This window comes from Parasteatoda tepidariorum, chromosome 2, assembly GCF_982258835.1.
Source record: "Parasteatoda tepidariorum strain Cologne lab strain chromosome 2, Ptep-v5.0, whole genome shotgun sequence".
NCBI lineage: Eukaryota > Metazoa > Arthropoda > Arachnida > Araneae > Theridiidae > Parasteatoda > Parasteatoda tepidariorum.
Window position 1 is genome coordinate 82,908,670 of NC_141756.1, and position 17,247 is coordinate 82,925,916.

The window sequence follows — 17,247 nt, forward strand, 5'->3', positions numbered from 1 at the left end:
AGTTAATCAATTCTTCTGAACTGGAAATTGCTTTTTAAAAAATATCAAAATGTTATTGTTGATTTTTTATATTTTTGGAAACACCATTAAAAAATTTAATCCATACTTTGTTGGGAAGAAATGCCTGTAGGAAGTGTAAATATTTGTTTTCAATGCCACTTTAATCATAAAAAATAAAATTATTTTTAATTGTCATTGGAAAAAAGATTAATTAGAAATGCTCTAATTTCGCCTTTACGCAATGATACAGAAAATAATGCATTCATAGATATTGATTTAATGAATGAAAAGGTTGTAGTTTTTTTTGTAAGTTCGCATAACAATTGTTTTCAGCATTACTTTTCTTTTAATTTAGCAAAAAGTGTCGCGTTAAACACGAAAATTATTGAATATTGATTTGATTGATTGTATTTGATCATGGACTTTTGAACTTGTGTATTATTGGGGAAAGCAAAATAATTTTGCTATTAATTTTTACACTTAAGTGTGACACTTGGTAATTACGTTAATAAATAGATTACACTGTGGAAAATTTTATTTATATTTTTTTTAAAATTATTTTTATGTTGCGAGAGATTTTTTAAGATGCTTTGGTAATGCCGATTTTAAATCTGTAATCGGTAATCTGCAATCTTCATTTCCAAGCTACAGTTCTTTTTTTAAAAAAAAAATTTTATTTTTAATCCATCTTTTGTCAAAATTGACAAATTTAAAAACGTAATATATAACAAGGGATTGCAGAAATGTTGATACAAACTAGTAGGAAAGTTAACGCACATCAGCAGGATTAAAATTGCATAGGAACCCATGACCTAGAGATAATATGGAAGGGACCGTAGCAGCGTATGACGGCATTTGCGAGCATCGGTTTTTATGCAATTTTACTTTTAATGATGTGCATTTATGCTACCCCTTGTTAGATGTAACGTTTTTAAAACTTGTACATTTTGAAAAAAAATTGACTTAAATATTATTTATTATAAACAAATCTATAACTTTAGAAACAGATTTCAGATTTAAAATCCTAACTCCGAAATTTGGCACGATCATGTATTTGTATAAATGCAACAAAAGATTTGTTCTCCATTGTTATTTTTCATTTTCTCTTGCACTTGTAATCAATTTTATATAAAGTTAACATAATCCCCATGATTTCTACAACCATTTTTTATTTCTTGATTATGAACAGATTATTCCATCCGAATTAAAGTGTATATAATTGAAAAATCTGTAAATGTATGGCGCTTTTGCACACACGGAGAAAAAAATTCAGGGAACATCACCTTACTTGCATGCCAAAAAACATTTTTGGTGAAAGAAACCACAATTTTAGGAATTAAACCGAAATATACGGTAAGCCATTCATATGGTAATTTTACTGTTCGCTGTTGCTACGGTTTAATGAAAATTCTGTTTTTTCAAAATTATAGTTCCTATTGCAATATATTTAGTAACAAATACAAACCTCAAAAGTAAATGTAACCAAATATATAGTTTTAATACCATGCCCTAAAGTATCACGATAAAACTTCCAAAATGATATTCAGAACTATTAATCATTTTACCATTTATTTGATAATTTTAACTTTTTGATGTCTTTGCCTTATAGAAGGGTTACCTATAGTAACAATTACCATATAGAAGGATTTTAATTTGTTTACGCTTTTACGGTTTATTTAAAATAGCAATTTATTTAAATGATTGATGGGAGTTAGATGGCTGTTAACTATTTCCTATTCCAATATAATTTTTCAATTGTAACAAGTGTTTAAGGGACAAAAATAATGGCTTCAAATGTCTATGTTTTGAAAATATTAAACTCAAGTATATTATACTATGGTGACTGTTTTATCCATGTTCTATGAGGTAGTGGGATTTATTTATTTATTTACGTACACATATGGGTTTCTTTGTAAATACAAAAACGACTTAAGAACTTTTTTTCACTTTGAAAAACAGATAGCACAATTTTAAGAAAGACAGCAAGAATATACATCGAACGTTATACCGGGATTCGAACCCACTGCAGAGAGGTTAGCGAAATATCAATAGGTCTCCATCACCGGGGTTTGTTGTCCTTCAGCCAAACACTCAGCAGCGCAGTGGTACTCCAGGAGTTGGCTTGTCTTCTGGATAGGGTTCAAAATTACAAGGCTACGGGAGTGAACATTGATAGCCGTAAACCCAAAATTGGGTCTGCAGTTCAATCACGGTTGCAAAATGAAATATCTTACAGCTGTTTTTCTCATTTTAATGCTGTCTGTTCTGAAATTTAACAGGAGACAGGCAAATATTTGCATTTAGCACATGACCCTGTATATGTATCCAAACAAATTTTATTTATTTATTTATTGTTAAACATCCATGATTATGCTTTAATTCGAAACCGCTACCTCCATTTTAAATAGCACCTGGCTGAAAGATGATATAGGTATAAAAGGACATATTTGCCGAGCTTTGTATAATTGCTCACAAGCCTGCGTATCTGTGCGTACCAATAAGTAAATAAATGCATACATCTAGAGTTACGTTGAGATTTGAACTCGCTACTACGTTTCCATTTTAGGATGTTGGGACAGTTATAACGTAGTAATTTTATTTACCCTGATGTAGTATTTATTTAGTAACAATTAAGATACTGATTTATTTCAATCTTGCCCTGGCATTTGTACATTTACAAATGCATTTTTTTTAAATAATTTTAAATTTTGATAGGATGTTAACTTACAACTTACAAAAGGAAAAAAATAACCGATGAGAAACAAAGTTAGCAAGAGTTTGCTAAGCAAAATATAGGTTATCAAATTCTTTTTTTATTTTATAACTGTCGTTGAACAGCCGGCCGAATTTTCAATTTACAACTACCAATGCTCAGCTCCGTATCCTTGTAATTTTGAACCCAATTCAGAAGACAATGGAACTCATGGATCAAGTATTGGGGGAAATTTGCCTTCGTGGAGGACTTTTTGAGGGGACTAACCAACATTTGCGTTTCATGAAAAGGAAAACCACGAAGACCTCCCACGATTAGCCTGACGGCAGGGAAACTCTAACCTATGATCCGTCTACCACTGTGGATATTTTACGTCAGCGCTGTGGTCGGTGCGAGCCGGGTGCGAAATTCGAATCAACCTGAACGCTCTATACCTTGATCCGCCCAGGTTATGAAATAGAAAATTTTTACGTTAAGATTACCGAATTCTGTTAAAACTACCATTTCATCGCATTTACAGCATGGTAATAAAAACGATATTCTGTTGTTTATTTTACGAAAAAAAATTATTACCAAAACGCTCCATTAAATATTACCTTGTTCTTATATTCTCATAGATCCAGAAATACAATAAATTTGACCATATTCTGGTAGTTTAGACCTCACTTTTTGTTTCAAAGACTCCGTAGCTTTGCAATTTTGAACCCAATCCAGAAGACAAGGGAACTCTTGGATCAAGTATTGAGAGTAATTTGCCTTCGTGCAGGACTTTTCGCTGAAACTAATCTGCTTCAGCGTTACATAGAGAGAGAAACCACGAAAACCTTCTACTGTAAACCTGACGACAATAGGACTGTAAGCCATGATCCGTCTACCACTGAGGATATTTTATGTCAGCCTTGTGGCCGATTCGAGCCGGATGCGGAATTCATATCAACCAGATATTGCTGGGATTCGAACCCGGTTCACCTCATAGTTCATCATCATCATATCTGGCTAGACAGCCCAGGGTGGGCCAGTGCCTTCCTTTGAATTCGAATCCACTTCTCTCTACTTTTGACACTTGTTCGCCAGTTTTTCTCCTTTAGAATAAGGAAATCAGTCTCAACTAAATCCAACCATCTCAGCCTGGGTCTACCTCTTTTCCTGTTCGTTAGGGGTTTGTGTAACAGGATTTTTTTTAAATTTGAGTCATCATTCCTTCTGAAATTGTGAGCTGCCCAGTTCATTCGATGTATTTTAAGTAGATTTTATACAGTTCAGTATTATATCGTCTTCTCCAGGAATTATTTATTTTTCACCTCATAGTTCACCAGGATCAAAATATGTTAGGGGAGGAGTGTATTCTGAATAAATCATTACCAACGAATTTCGAGCCCCACGGACTAGAGGGTTCGCCGATGTTGTATTCTGATACTTTTCTCAGATTTTGCATGTAATCGCTGACGGTGGGGAAAATATGAATGTCAGTTTGCACAAGATTTTGCAAGACAAAACTTACTCGCCTGCCTTAAATATTTCGTCATCAATGGCGAGCTGGTGTACCCTATCTTAGATTTGTAAGCGGAGAATACTAAAAAAGGATGATAAATAATTTTTATCTGTAAATACCTTAAATTATACAGCAAATGAAATATTTTGCAAATAAGCTGTACTTTCAAAAATCTATTTTTTTTTATGTGAGAAAACTGGGACATGCTATTGTCTGGGCAATAAAAATGCATCGACCATAAAGAGGAATTGATTTTATAACGTCAAATTTTTATGCAATAGAAAGTATAACTATTCCTGAAATATATTTGCACCAAATAAACACACAAAAAAATTTATGTTTCAATTTTATTTCTAAAAATCCTTAAACTATGTTTCTAATTTATGCACAGAACTATTCAACGAATTAAAATTTCTAATTTTTACCTATACTATGTTAAACTACCCAAACAAAACAAAAGAAATAAAACACATCGAGTTATAAATGCCTCAAAATAAAATTCTAATAGCGACAAAATCCTTATTGAGATGATAATTTAGGAGACATAAAAACGTAAAAATAAATTTAATGATGCTATTATTCCGATTATATTCGAGATTTCCTTTCGTAGAAGTTCTTTTCGAGATTTGTTACATTAATCTTTTAACGTTATGAGATCACGTCTTAATTTTATCATGCTATGCAAGCTTATTTCGCATTACCATAGTTACATTTTTATGTGGATTCTCCAAAATTGTTGTATAATTTTGCATCAGAATCAGTAAAAATTTTATTTACGGTGCTGTAAACTTATCGAAATCATCAAATACGTTCAATACATAGAGAAAATTCCAGAATAATGAAAAGAGAAGAAGAATATTATTAAAATGAAAAACATAATAAATAAAATGAAAAAGAATTTTTAAAGATTAAAATGTTTTAATAAAATCAGAAAAAAAAATTCTAATCTCTTCATCAGGTGAAATTTAGAAAGTACTCCTTTTAGTGAATACAATCGTGTGAGCTAATGAAGAAATTATATATTTTCCCCCTGAATTTGATTAAATTTTTTTGAATTTTTTTCAAATTTTATTTATAATGATATTTTATTTGAATAATTTTCTTCATATATATATAAACGAGCCTTTCATAAAAATAAAAAATTTTCGATATACTATAAAAAATATTTTTATTTTTTAGCAAAAAAAAACTATATTTTACTGACGAGCCAAACCAAACGAGTAAACTACTACTCTGGTACTACTTCTACTCTTTACCTTTTCATTTTATTTTATTCGTTTTCAAAATCAATACTCCCTTCATGAAGGATTTAGAATAACATAAATGTTCACATCCATCACCAGAACTATAACTAACTCAAATTTAAATAAAACTGTAATCATAAATGCTATGAAAATTTTGAAGCTTGTACTACAGGAATAGTAAACCATGGTTACAGTTTTACATTAGTTCAGAAACGATATTATTTTCAACCGATTTCTTAAAATTCTCTAAAATGTGTAATTTAACAACTTATTTTTGTGCTAGTGATCAAAATTGCAAACAAACTTTTAGCAATAAACTTCAGTGATGTAAAAATAAATAGAAGATTTGTTTATCAGTTTTTTTACATATTTATGCTTTTAAGATATAACTGAAAAAGTATTTTTCCCTATAAATTTTTTTTTATGATTTAATGAAAAATATTCATATTGGCTTTTTTTAATTTTATTTTTTCACATTTCATTCTTATTCAGATTTCTATTAAAGAATAATCTAAAGTTAAGGAATTTTAAATTTTAGTAATCATTCGCTTAAAACTTATTTGTAATTAATCAAACCAGACAACTCTCGTAAAAAAATGATTTTTTTTTTCAGATCTGAAATAGCGACCTAAAAATAAACACCCCATCTTTTACTTTTGCTAGTAAGTTTATGTCGTTATATTTTAGCATCGCACAATACTGCCAGAAGAATAATAAACCTCGCTAATTAATTCCTCCAATCTACGTCACAACCACCTCTTTGGAAAAAAAAACTGTACTCGGAGATATCGTCTGCAAGTTTTTCAGTGTTGTTGGCGATGTTTTTGGCGTTCGTCAGCTCGGTCGCTAGACGTCGAAGTTCCAGAGGAGCGTTTGGAAGTTGTTTTTTTTACGTGATGTGTGGTCAAAAGTAAATGTTTTTGAATGTACGAGAATAGTGAAAGATCCCGCCATCCCTCCGCATCCCTCAATGTCCCTCAACAGCAGTTCTATAATTCAAGAATGATGGAAATGGAAGAAGGAGATGTGCGGTCTAAGATCGCAGCCAAACAGAGAACAGGCTACAACGTTATGGGCAAGTATTTATAACTTTTTATATATAGGGTCAAATAATCCCTTACTTTTAAATTGTAGCTTTGATTTTTGTTGTTAGGTTTATATTATGGATACACAAATAAAACTTATGTTTCCCCGATGTGGAAAATTTAAACAAGTTTTATACAAGCTCGTGTTCTACAAGAATTTTATTTTAGTTATCTTTAAAATTTAAAATAATATATGCAAGTGCTATAACGTAACATCTTAGATTAAATTTATAGTTAGAATTTAAAACAGCTAAGTAAAGGAAATTACTTACTTCCAAAATGGAATATTAATGTATTTTTATTATTTTGAAAAGCAAAAGTCATTAGTGTACTTTGATGAAAATATTCTTGAAATACATTATTACAAAATCTTTTGATTAAAACCGAAGTAACTGACATTCAGAAAAAGATTTTGAAAATATTACAAAATAGTTTGCTCAAAACAATTATATTGAAAAGGAAATTACAAAATTCGAAATAACTATTTATATATCAAGAAAGTTACATTTTTAAAAAACGTCATTACTAAAATTATTTACACAAAACAAATTATTATTTTTATTGTTTTGTTGAGATTTTTTGAGAAGGGACTTTTTTATGTCAATTTAGAAAACTTTTACTACAGTAGTTTTGTGCAGGAATTTTAAAATATATTTTTAAGACTATTGTAATTCTCTAATACTAAAATACAAATTATTTTCAACAATTATCAATGTAAGAAAAATTCTCGAAATGTCGAAATTATTTCTTTAATTGCGTGAAAAATAATTTTCAAAATGTTCTTAACCCTTTGATGCATTTGGAACACCGGTGTACCTTTTATACATTTTTCATGAAGTTCTAATTACAAGCGAAATTATACTTTGTTATTTTCCAATTATGAAAAAAAACAGTCTGATAGTTACTAAAAAATTTGTTAGATAATCGGAATTATATTCGTACTAAACTATAAAATCCAAATAAAGTAGATTGAAATTTTTTTTAAAATTCATATTCCAAATTGGTTTTGTCGATTAAAGAAATTTCATTGATGAGAATGAGATGAGAATTTTATGTGAATTTGGTGAGAATGTTAGGTCTAAATAACTGCAAATTAGTGCATATTTGAAAAATTATTGTTTGAAAGTAAGCCATGTTAGGAATATTTTCCTTTAACGCTGGAAAAGACACCGGTATTTCATGCTGTATTTCAAAATCATAGATTATTAAAATGTTAACTATAATAATTTTCACTTTTTTTATCTAAATTAGTACAAAATATTAAAATAATTATGAAAAGTATGTTTAATAAAAATTCTGCGACAAGGGGTTCACTTACAAACTGTTACCATAAAATAAATTGTATCACAATTTGTTGAATTCTCCTTCTTGCTAATTTTCTTCCTATATTACTATTAAAAAGTGAAAAATAAGACAATTTTTTAAAGAAAACAGTTGAAAATATTTTCCGAATTACCAATTTTAATATTTTGCTATTGAATAAATTAATGATGATACATAGAATAGCTTTGACGTATTTCTACAGAAAACGTTATTTTAAAGTTTGCTCTAGGTTATATGGCATTTCATTTATCAACTACGAATATTTTGCTTACTAATTTATTATTAATTATACTGTGTTGTTAGGGAAAATATTACTTAAAAATGACTTAAATATATAAGAAATAAAAAATTTAAACAAAAATTATTTCCTTAATAATTATAATATATATATTTTGCTATCTTTCCCTTTTGAAACATTTCATGTCTATTTTGCATTTTCATAACAAAGGAAAAGTGCGTCTTATGTGAAAAATAATCATATTCTATCAATTAATTTTGCTGTAGTTTTATATAGATTTTTTTGGTATTAGTCGCTTTGTGAAATTTTCATAGCCTTGTTTACTTTGTGTATAAAAACTTTCAAGGTATAATTTTCTTAATGGGATGCCTTCAAGTGACGTAGTGTGGGTATGTCGATCTTGATTGGTTGTTGAAATGTGGCATTTGTTTATGTTAACAACTATTTAGTTCTTCCCATTCTATTTCGAGCTAGCCAATCCCGTCAAGTATCAATTCTCTTAAATGACACATTCTATATTCTCTGACATAAATTCTTTAACAAAGATTTCAATTCCGTCACTATATATTTCGTACTTGACACAAAGACAAGCATGAAAAAATGTAGAGCATAAACAAACTAATTATGCATCGAAACTGCCAAGTACACAAAATATAAATATATAGCACGGTTACAATAAAATTCATAAGCAAATGATAAATCTAAGTTAAGTGAAAGACGCAGACGAGAAAGAATTATATTTCATTAAGTTTGATGTGTGATCCCGCGCTGTATTTATTTAACTTCACGTTAATTAACATTATAGCTGATGTAGAGAAACTCAACTCAACTTTAACACGCCAAACGATCAGCTGGCGCTGACGTCATAGTTCACATGTGTGTGTATCTGTGTTCTTCTTCTTCATAGAGTGCAAGTACCCAATTAAAATATATGATAATTTTGTGATGAAAATTAATGAAAAATCATTTTTTTTCTTTCTTATCTTTTTGTTTTACGTAAATATCGAAGTGCCTGATGTAGGAATTTTTAAACAAAATTGAAATATATCAGCATTTTTTTAAAAACATATATTATCTTTTCTTCCGTTATTACCACTTACTTGCAAATTTTATCAGGTATAAGAAAATATAGTTGTTCAAATTTTAATACATTTTCAATTTCTATATAAAAGCTAATCATCAAGTTGAAAATGCAGTTATAAATGCAAAATGTCAAAATGTTTAGGCAAGACGTAAACTGAAAGCTCTTCCCTAAACAATTAAGGAAAGTTCTTTTTTTCTGTTTACTTTGCCTTGGCTTTTTAAATTAGTTAAGCACTTTTCTATAAATTTCAAAAGAAACGTAATTTCTTTGCAAACTTATTTAAATATCATTTTACTAATTTTATTATGTTAAAAATTCGTGGAATTTCATACTCAATCTATACAAATACCATAATTTATCTAAATACAAATTGAAAATAATAGATAAAAAATTTCGTTGTAACTCTACCAGCGTTTTACAAACTACTAAACCCAGTGGCGCGACAGCCCATAGAGGGCTATGGCCTACTGTGCCCATCTCAGTTTTCTTGACCTTGGGCTCTGGGGTGACGGAGCAGATGTTCCGGTCAGGTGGTCAGCCGAACGCGGAACCCCCAGTCTTCAGTTCCCAAGCATGTTTGGTACTCATTTATATCGACCCATTGAAGAGATGAAAGGCTGAGTCAACCTAGTCCGGCCTGAGGATCGAACCAGGGACCCATGGCACGACGACGCGAAGTGCTAACGCTCAGCCACCGGACGTCCAGCGTTTTAACTACTAGCTACTACTAGCGTTTTAAATTTTAAAAAAGTAATACTAGTAAATCCACTCCTATTATTTTTTAAAGATTAAGAAGCATTTAAAGCGCATCATTTTTAATTCAACAAGACGATTAACAAAGTCGTGAAGACGCTTAAAAATCGTAAAACAATTACATGTAAAATTTTCGTCTTTTTAAATTAATATTAATTTTTTGAATAATTTTATTATGAATTTATAATATTTTATTTTTGGTCATTCCATTTTTCGATTGTGCGTATATTTTGCATTCAGATGATGAAATATTAGTTTAATAAAAATATTTTTTATAATATTCAATTCAATCAACAAAATAATTACACCTAAACTGCTATTTATCATAATGAATTATTAAATTATTTTACGAATTTAAGTTTTTAAAAATTGCACAATTTAAAAGTTTTATAGTATTTATCGTTTGATATTATCTTGTTTAATCACACTGATTTGATGAGGCATATTTGACAGCTTTCGGATCAGAACTTTGGTCTTTGTTGCTTTTATTTAACGATAACAATTTCTTGAAAAATAAGTAGTAATTTTTTTAAAAAAAAACTAATTAGTTTTCTTAAAAATAGTAATATTAAAAAGAAAATTAGCTTTTCCTCAAAAGTAGTACATTAAAGTGTGTTATTTTTAAGACATTTTATTACAAAAAAAAATTTTGTTTTGAGCATCGAAGCATTTCAGTAGGAAAAGCTGTGTTTCCTTTCGTTGAAGAGTCGTTTGAGTTCCGTGAATTGTTTTATGTCTGTAAAAATATTTTTACGAGTTTCACACTTTACAACGCGTATTTCAAAATCAGTAATAAAAGACATTGCACTTTTCGTTTTTCATCCCCCTTTGAGAAATGAAACATTTTTAAGCGAGAAATCTACTGTTGCCAATTTGACAACTTGCCCACAAAGATAACTGAAAAGAAAATGCATCACATTGAAAATGTTGGAAGAAAAGTCTAGGAAAAATGTAAACTGTAAAAATATCTCTCAAACAATGAAGATTGTTGCTGAAAAAGATATTATTATTTTCTGGGCTTACTTTGAAATCACATCTTGTTTTGCTTTTATATTTTCTTACATTCACACTTTTTTTTCTGTCTCGTAGTAAAATGATTAAATAATTTTAAAATATATCGCGAGTTTTTAAGAACACTTCAATGAAAAATAAATAATATTATAAGTTTAAATGTAAAGAATACCACCAGGGTTGGCAAGATTTTGCCGCAAGTGGAAAAAACCATGGTAAATACCGGTAAAAACCGTCCTGGCAAAAACAGGTTTTTGCCAAGCAAAGTGGCAAAAACCTATATTTTCCAAGATGAGAGGACAAAAACACATTTTTCATACAAAATTATTCCTAAAATTGAAATATATACTATGAATATAAATAATTACAAAAAAATTAACAAAACTATTATTCCATAATTAAATGATAATGTATCATTTTAGTAGTTTAAAACATTATTGATTGGAAAATTTGTGATTATTCTCTTTTTTCCAGTGAAATGAACTTATTTTAAATTAATACAAATATAATTTAAAGCATAAAATATCTATCAACATGTGTAGTTAATTATTGTACAAATAATAATTTTTTATAATAAATAATAGTATTATACAAATAATAATATTTATTTGTAAGAAAACATTTAAATGAAAATGAAAAGAGATCAAAATCTAAAATGAAAAGAGATCAAAAACTTTCAATCTTTTAAAAATTATTACCCTTAGGTATATTAATTATTAATATGTTAAAAATAATTTTTTCATGTAATGTATCAAAATTATTATTCCTTATGATTGATTTAAGTTTGTTTCAAGTATTTTGTAATAATATTTAATCAGCAATTTAGATAATTTGGTTTTCGCCGGTTTTTACCAGTTTTTGCCGGTTTTTACCAGGTTTTTGCCACTGTCCTGGCAAAAACACCAACCCTGAATACCACCAAGGCTGAAGGTACCAAGTCGGAAAAAAGCAAAAACTTGTGAGAAAATGATTTCATTATGGCTTGTTTTCAAAAAGATTGAAATATCTATTGTTACAATTATTTTTCTAGCAGTTATGGCATATGTAGGAATTCTTCTTATCCTTGAAAAAGTAAATAGTAATGAATAGTTTGTAATTAAAAATGGCGAGAGCTTATTTAACTTCCCCTGAAAGCCAGCTGAGAAACTAATGCTTTTGATACCATTTTTTGTTCCATTTCTGTCTAATTGTCAGATGTTGATGCTACATCAAAAAGAATTCAGTTTTTTCATACAGATTTATTATTAAAATTAATTGTTTGAATTCTAGAGAAAGTTGTTTGTAATCTTTTATTTTACAGTAGTTTGTCTCATGCTTACATTTCTTACTTTATCTGGACTTATTATAATTCCAATTAGTTATGCGACGTATCTAACGGAAATTAATGTATATAAAAAAAGCACTGTTTGATCAGAAAACTATTTTTGATTTTTTTAGGGGAATATATATGATTTTCCTTCAGGTTTGAAGGGAATATATCATTTATTTTATATCTTTTCTTTCTTCTTTTCGGTCGAAAAAATCATTCGCCAATTTTTTTTCCGCCAAATTTAGGAATTTTTCGCATTTGGTGAGGTGGTTAATGTTTAGCCCGGACCCTGCCCTTTTCTGGTTTTTGTTGTCTTATTAAAATAAAAAATCATTTATCCCTTTCCGGAACGTTAATTTACAATCCAGCAGATTTTATTGACTCCATTTTTTTTTAGACTTTCCCCTTGGTTGTAGTTGGTCACAATTCTAATGCAAGTTTTTACTTCTTTTAAAATTAGTTATCTGAACTTGAAAAAAAGTCAAGAATCCAGTTATTTTATTTAAGATAATGCCACAAACATGAGAGCGGGTCGTTAAACGGCCCTGGATAGGAAAATTACTTCCGGAACGGCGAAGTTCGATTGGAAATTTTAATCAGGCCGGGCGTTAGCAACTTCAAACAGTACATTTTAAATGAAGCGACATTCATTAGCTCTTTGTTCCTTAAAGAACAGTGGTTGAAAAGCGTTCAAAAGCAATTAAATTTAAATTTTTAGTGGTTTGTAAATTTTGTTGATTTAGTGTTGCCAGACTAGCTATACTGCACCGGAAAGGGTGAAGAATTTAATTGATCAATTTAGATATTTCCTTTCTAAATTTCTGTTAAAAGAATCTTAAAAAAATTTCTTTTAAATATTAAAAATTAAATTAATTGTGAAAATGCTCTAAAGTTGTACACTGTAAAAAATTTCTGAACAAATTACGATAGTAACATCGGCACCAAAAAGGGAGGCTACTTTTTTGTTATAATGAACATGTTACGAAACCGAGAATCTGATATTCCGTAATTTTATACAGTAGTATTTACTATAAAATCCCTGAATCACTGTAATTAAAGAAATATTATAATAAAAATTGCAGTATAAAATTTACGCAAAAAGTGGATTTCACGGTAAAAGGGATTTTAAGGATGATACCCTCAAATTGCCTGTATTTTTTACCTTAATTTGATCCGGAATTTTTTTCAGTGTAGATGTAACAAGAAGTTTAGACAAAAACTTAAGCAGTTTTTGGAAAAAATATTTAGTAACTAAAAGGGTATGATTTATATACAATTGCTGAAAACATAAAACGTACGTCACTCTATTTATTGCTGCATATAATTTTAAAATTAATGTATTTATTATTTATTTTTGTACAAAATGTTTGTCATGGCAAAAATGATTTGCGTTACTTTTATTATTTTTAATTTTAATTTCATCTTTCTTCGGAAATTAATGATAAACGAATTTATAAATTGATTTTGAAGCATAATTCTTCAATACGTTTTAAAAGAAAAATATTATAAATTGTTTGATGGGTTTTCAAACTTTAATTTATTATTTTAATTATTTAATTGTAGGAAGCAAATGACTTCAACGGTTCCTTCGTTCCTTTCTTCCTTTCTTTTTTGTATTTTTCGCTAACACCATGTATTTCAAATAATGTTTGCTTTTTATAACAAAATAATCGAAATTTATAATCTAATCTTTTCTTCTTGCATTGTTTGTAAACACATCATTCTAAGAAAAAAAGGGAACTTTCTTGGGAAAAATTATTTTTATTGAGAAAAAAGAAAATATCACTATTTCTCCAGAATTGAGCTTCAGGATCGATAAAGTCCACTTGATTGGTTAGATCATTTTACACAGTTTATCACTTGTTAACATATAAATTATAAATTATCTGTCGTCGTCGCTGAAGCAGAGCCAATTTCTGAAAGAAGATTTATGGCACATTAGTGCTTATCTCCTTAACCTCGTGTTTGACCCAAAAGAAATAATAATAATTAAAACAAACTGAAGCACGAGTACGAAATTGCTTCATTTCCTACAAATAATGTTTCATTACGTCATAATAATAAGTACTAAAATGCTTATTTGTAAGGAAACTAACCAGAAAATTACCGGAAGTGTCATTTGTCGACAGAGGTGGAATTTTAAATACGGTTGGATTTTAAGGCTAGGAACAGTATTTGGTGTATTTTGAACTATACTTAAAACGGCAGTCTTTACTCCAACTATAACACAAGTTTTTAAAATCGACAATCAAAGATAGGCGGTTAATTTCAAATAAACTAAACGAACTTCGTGTTGCAATCAAGCAAATATTATTCAAAACATCATTTAATTAACAAATTTCTTTTCTGTTTATTAGGAAAGGAGAATATTGTCTCGTCGAAATAAATTATTTCTCGCCATTAATTTTGCGCCTGGTAAAATATGTCTACAAAATAAATTTTTTTATCGCTCGTACTCAATTATTTTCTAATGATCCGTCAAAACTCAACTTTTCCAGCCTCAGATTGACCAAAAGCAATGTTAGCAATGCTGATCATTATCATGCTTCAACATCCATGACATCCTGGTCCGCAACGAGCTGTTGAGGGTATGTTTTACTTTACACAGTTAGAATTTTCATTCTGAAATAATAATGGTAAAATAACCAATAGAAGTCTGTCCATCCAATTAACCGTATAGTTTACCGGTAGGAACATTATTTCCTTTTACTGTTTTGAAACCGTAAAAAACCATCAGTAACCATGAATACAAAACTATACCATTTACAACCAGCACCCTTTCAAAACTGTTGAAGAAAATTAACAGAACTTTGAAGATATTTTAGCAGCTTTATGGCGCTGCTATCTATGCGTGAATAACAAAATCGCATTCTAATAGCCCAGGGTCACAAATTGAGGAGTGCGGGACACTGGAAACTCTTCGTGTGTTGAAGGGAATGAAGTAAATATTGTTGTGTCAACACTGGGACTCGATCCCCGGTTCTGTCAGTTATGAGATTGGTTTTGTGATTAGCCCTCTGGGCTATAATATTTACCCCTTCGCAAGGAACTAAGTTGCTTCATTAAGTAGTCCTAGTTGGTGCGATAAAATTTTGGTTCGTTAGCCGTATTAGGTGAAAGCAGTAAAAAAACGGTTTTTCTCTCAGCTAACAGTATGAATACTATCTTATATATGGTTATTTGATTGTTTTGCTTATAGGTGGTAAAATAACAATTGAAGAAATTGCTTCTTGATTATTTTTTTCCGAGAAATTTCTAACAGTGTACATAACATTTGACCTGTTCTGTTTACTTGCAAAATATTCCAACGCCCTCTAACAAGGTTTTTGAATAATTAAAAATTTCAACGCAGATAAGTATTTTTTTTCTCGACTTTTGATTTTTATCAATCATTATTTATACATATCAATATGAACTCATTGCGTCACTTTAGTTTTTCAATTGATGAAAAGAATCGTAAATTACACGGAGGAAAAAAAAATCTGGAAAAATAAAACATAATTCTAGTTAACAAATTCATATTACTTGTATAAGCCATTCATTTGGTAATTATTCCGGTAAGGGTTTCCCGGAAATTCCGGTTTTCAAGATTTTTTATTATCACACATATAATAAAAAATACATAGTTGAAAAAACAATTTACCAAATAAATGGTATTTACTCCATACTGTAAGGTTTGATAAAATTACCAAATTTTACAAAATTTTTTAATTTTTTATGACGTATTATAAAACTATATTTTATTGTTATTAACCAAACTCAGTGACTCGACAGCCCATAGAGAGCCAGGGTCTACTGTGCCCATCTCAGTTTTCTTGATCTTGGTCTTTGGGGTGCGGGAGCAGATGTTCCGGCCAGGTGGTCAACCGAACACGGAACCCCCAATGTTTAGTTCCCAAGCTTGCTTGGTACTCATTTATCGACCCACTGAAGGGATAAAAGGCTGAATCAACCTTGCCCGGCCCGAGGGTCGAACCAGGGACCGATGGCACGACTACGTGAAGCGCTACCACTCAGCCACCGGGCGTATTGTATTGTTAATTTTACTAAAGGGATTAGATAAACATTACAGACCTTTATGGTGTTCTCATAGAGCCAGAAACACTGTAAATTTTACAACATAACATACATGTAGTTTTGAACTTATTTTTTTCTCTGTATAGAAGTTAACTTTTGGGGAATTCTTTTTTGATGTTATTTAAAGCATGATCAAGTCGAAAATTTATTTCATTTATTGCTACAGTTAGAAGAAATTTTGAATGAAAGCTAAAAGCTCCATTTCTAAAAGCGTTTGTCTTTTGAAATGTGTTACCAGTTGTCGCATATTTCATTAACCACCAGGGGAAGTTTTGTTTTCGCAAAATTCTTTATTTTTCCGGGAGTGCAATTACAAGTATTGATTCAAAATATTTTTTTTCGTGTTTTTATTTCCTCTTATTTTATCCTCTTTATTTTTGAATTCCATTTACTCATTAAAATTATTTTCATTCCATAAATATTTCTCTTAAGAATTCATTAGATTTTTTTCACTAAAGCTAAAAATATATATTAGCGTTCCAAACCTTTTTCATTAATTTCTTCATGACTTGCGTGTTGCAATTTACATTTCCGGAATTCATTTTTTCGGAATTATTCTCAAATGGCAGGTGGCTCTGTAAAAGAAACTATTTTCTAAAGAAATAGCCATATCCGCATGGTATTTTAAAAAAATCTGTATTTAATAGCTTAATCACTGAAAGGGAAAGGGCTGGCTTAAAACTGCAATGCGTGTTTTTTAATGTATTTTTTCCCTTGAACATAATCATTATTTGCCTATAATTCTTTATCCCGAACCTCCGTTGTAATAACATGCATACATTGTTATACGACTATGATATAATGTAACTGTGACTAATGTAACAACTATTTATGTGTTTGTTTCAAAAGTTCAAATCTGTATTTTATTTCATAACCATCGTTGAACAGCCGACCGAATTTTGAGTTTATGACTACCAA

At 29.6% G+C, this 17,247-nt stretch overlaps 1 protein-coding gene across 5 annotated transcripts in view; it reads left to right on the top strand.

The window, feature by feature from the left end:
• Positions 1-17,247, top strand: part of LOC107441665 (band 7 protein AGAP004871) — a 101,585-nt gene that overhangs the window by 43,919 nt on the left and 40,419 nt on the right. For 3 of the 5 annotated variants that reach the window (XM_021148361.4, XM_071177766.2, XM_087157635.1), the window contains one exon: positions 6,063-6,524. The exons of the other annotated variants lie outside the window; for them this stretch is intronic. In XM_021148361.4, the coding sequence (XP_021004020.1) occupies positions 6,374-6,524 (151 nt within the window). In that variant the 5' untranslated portion in view covers positions 6,063-6,373. The remainder of the gene's footprint in view (positions 1-6,062; positions 6,525-17,247) is intronic. 5 annotated transcript variants of the gene reach the window in all.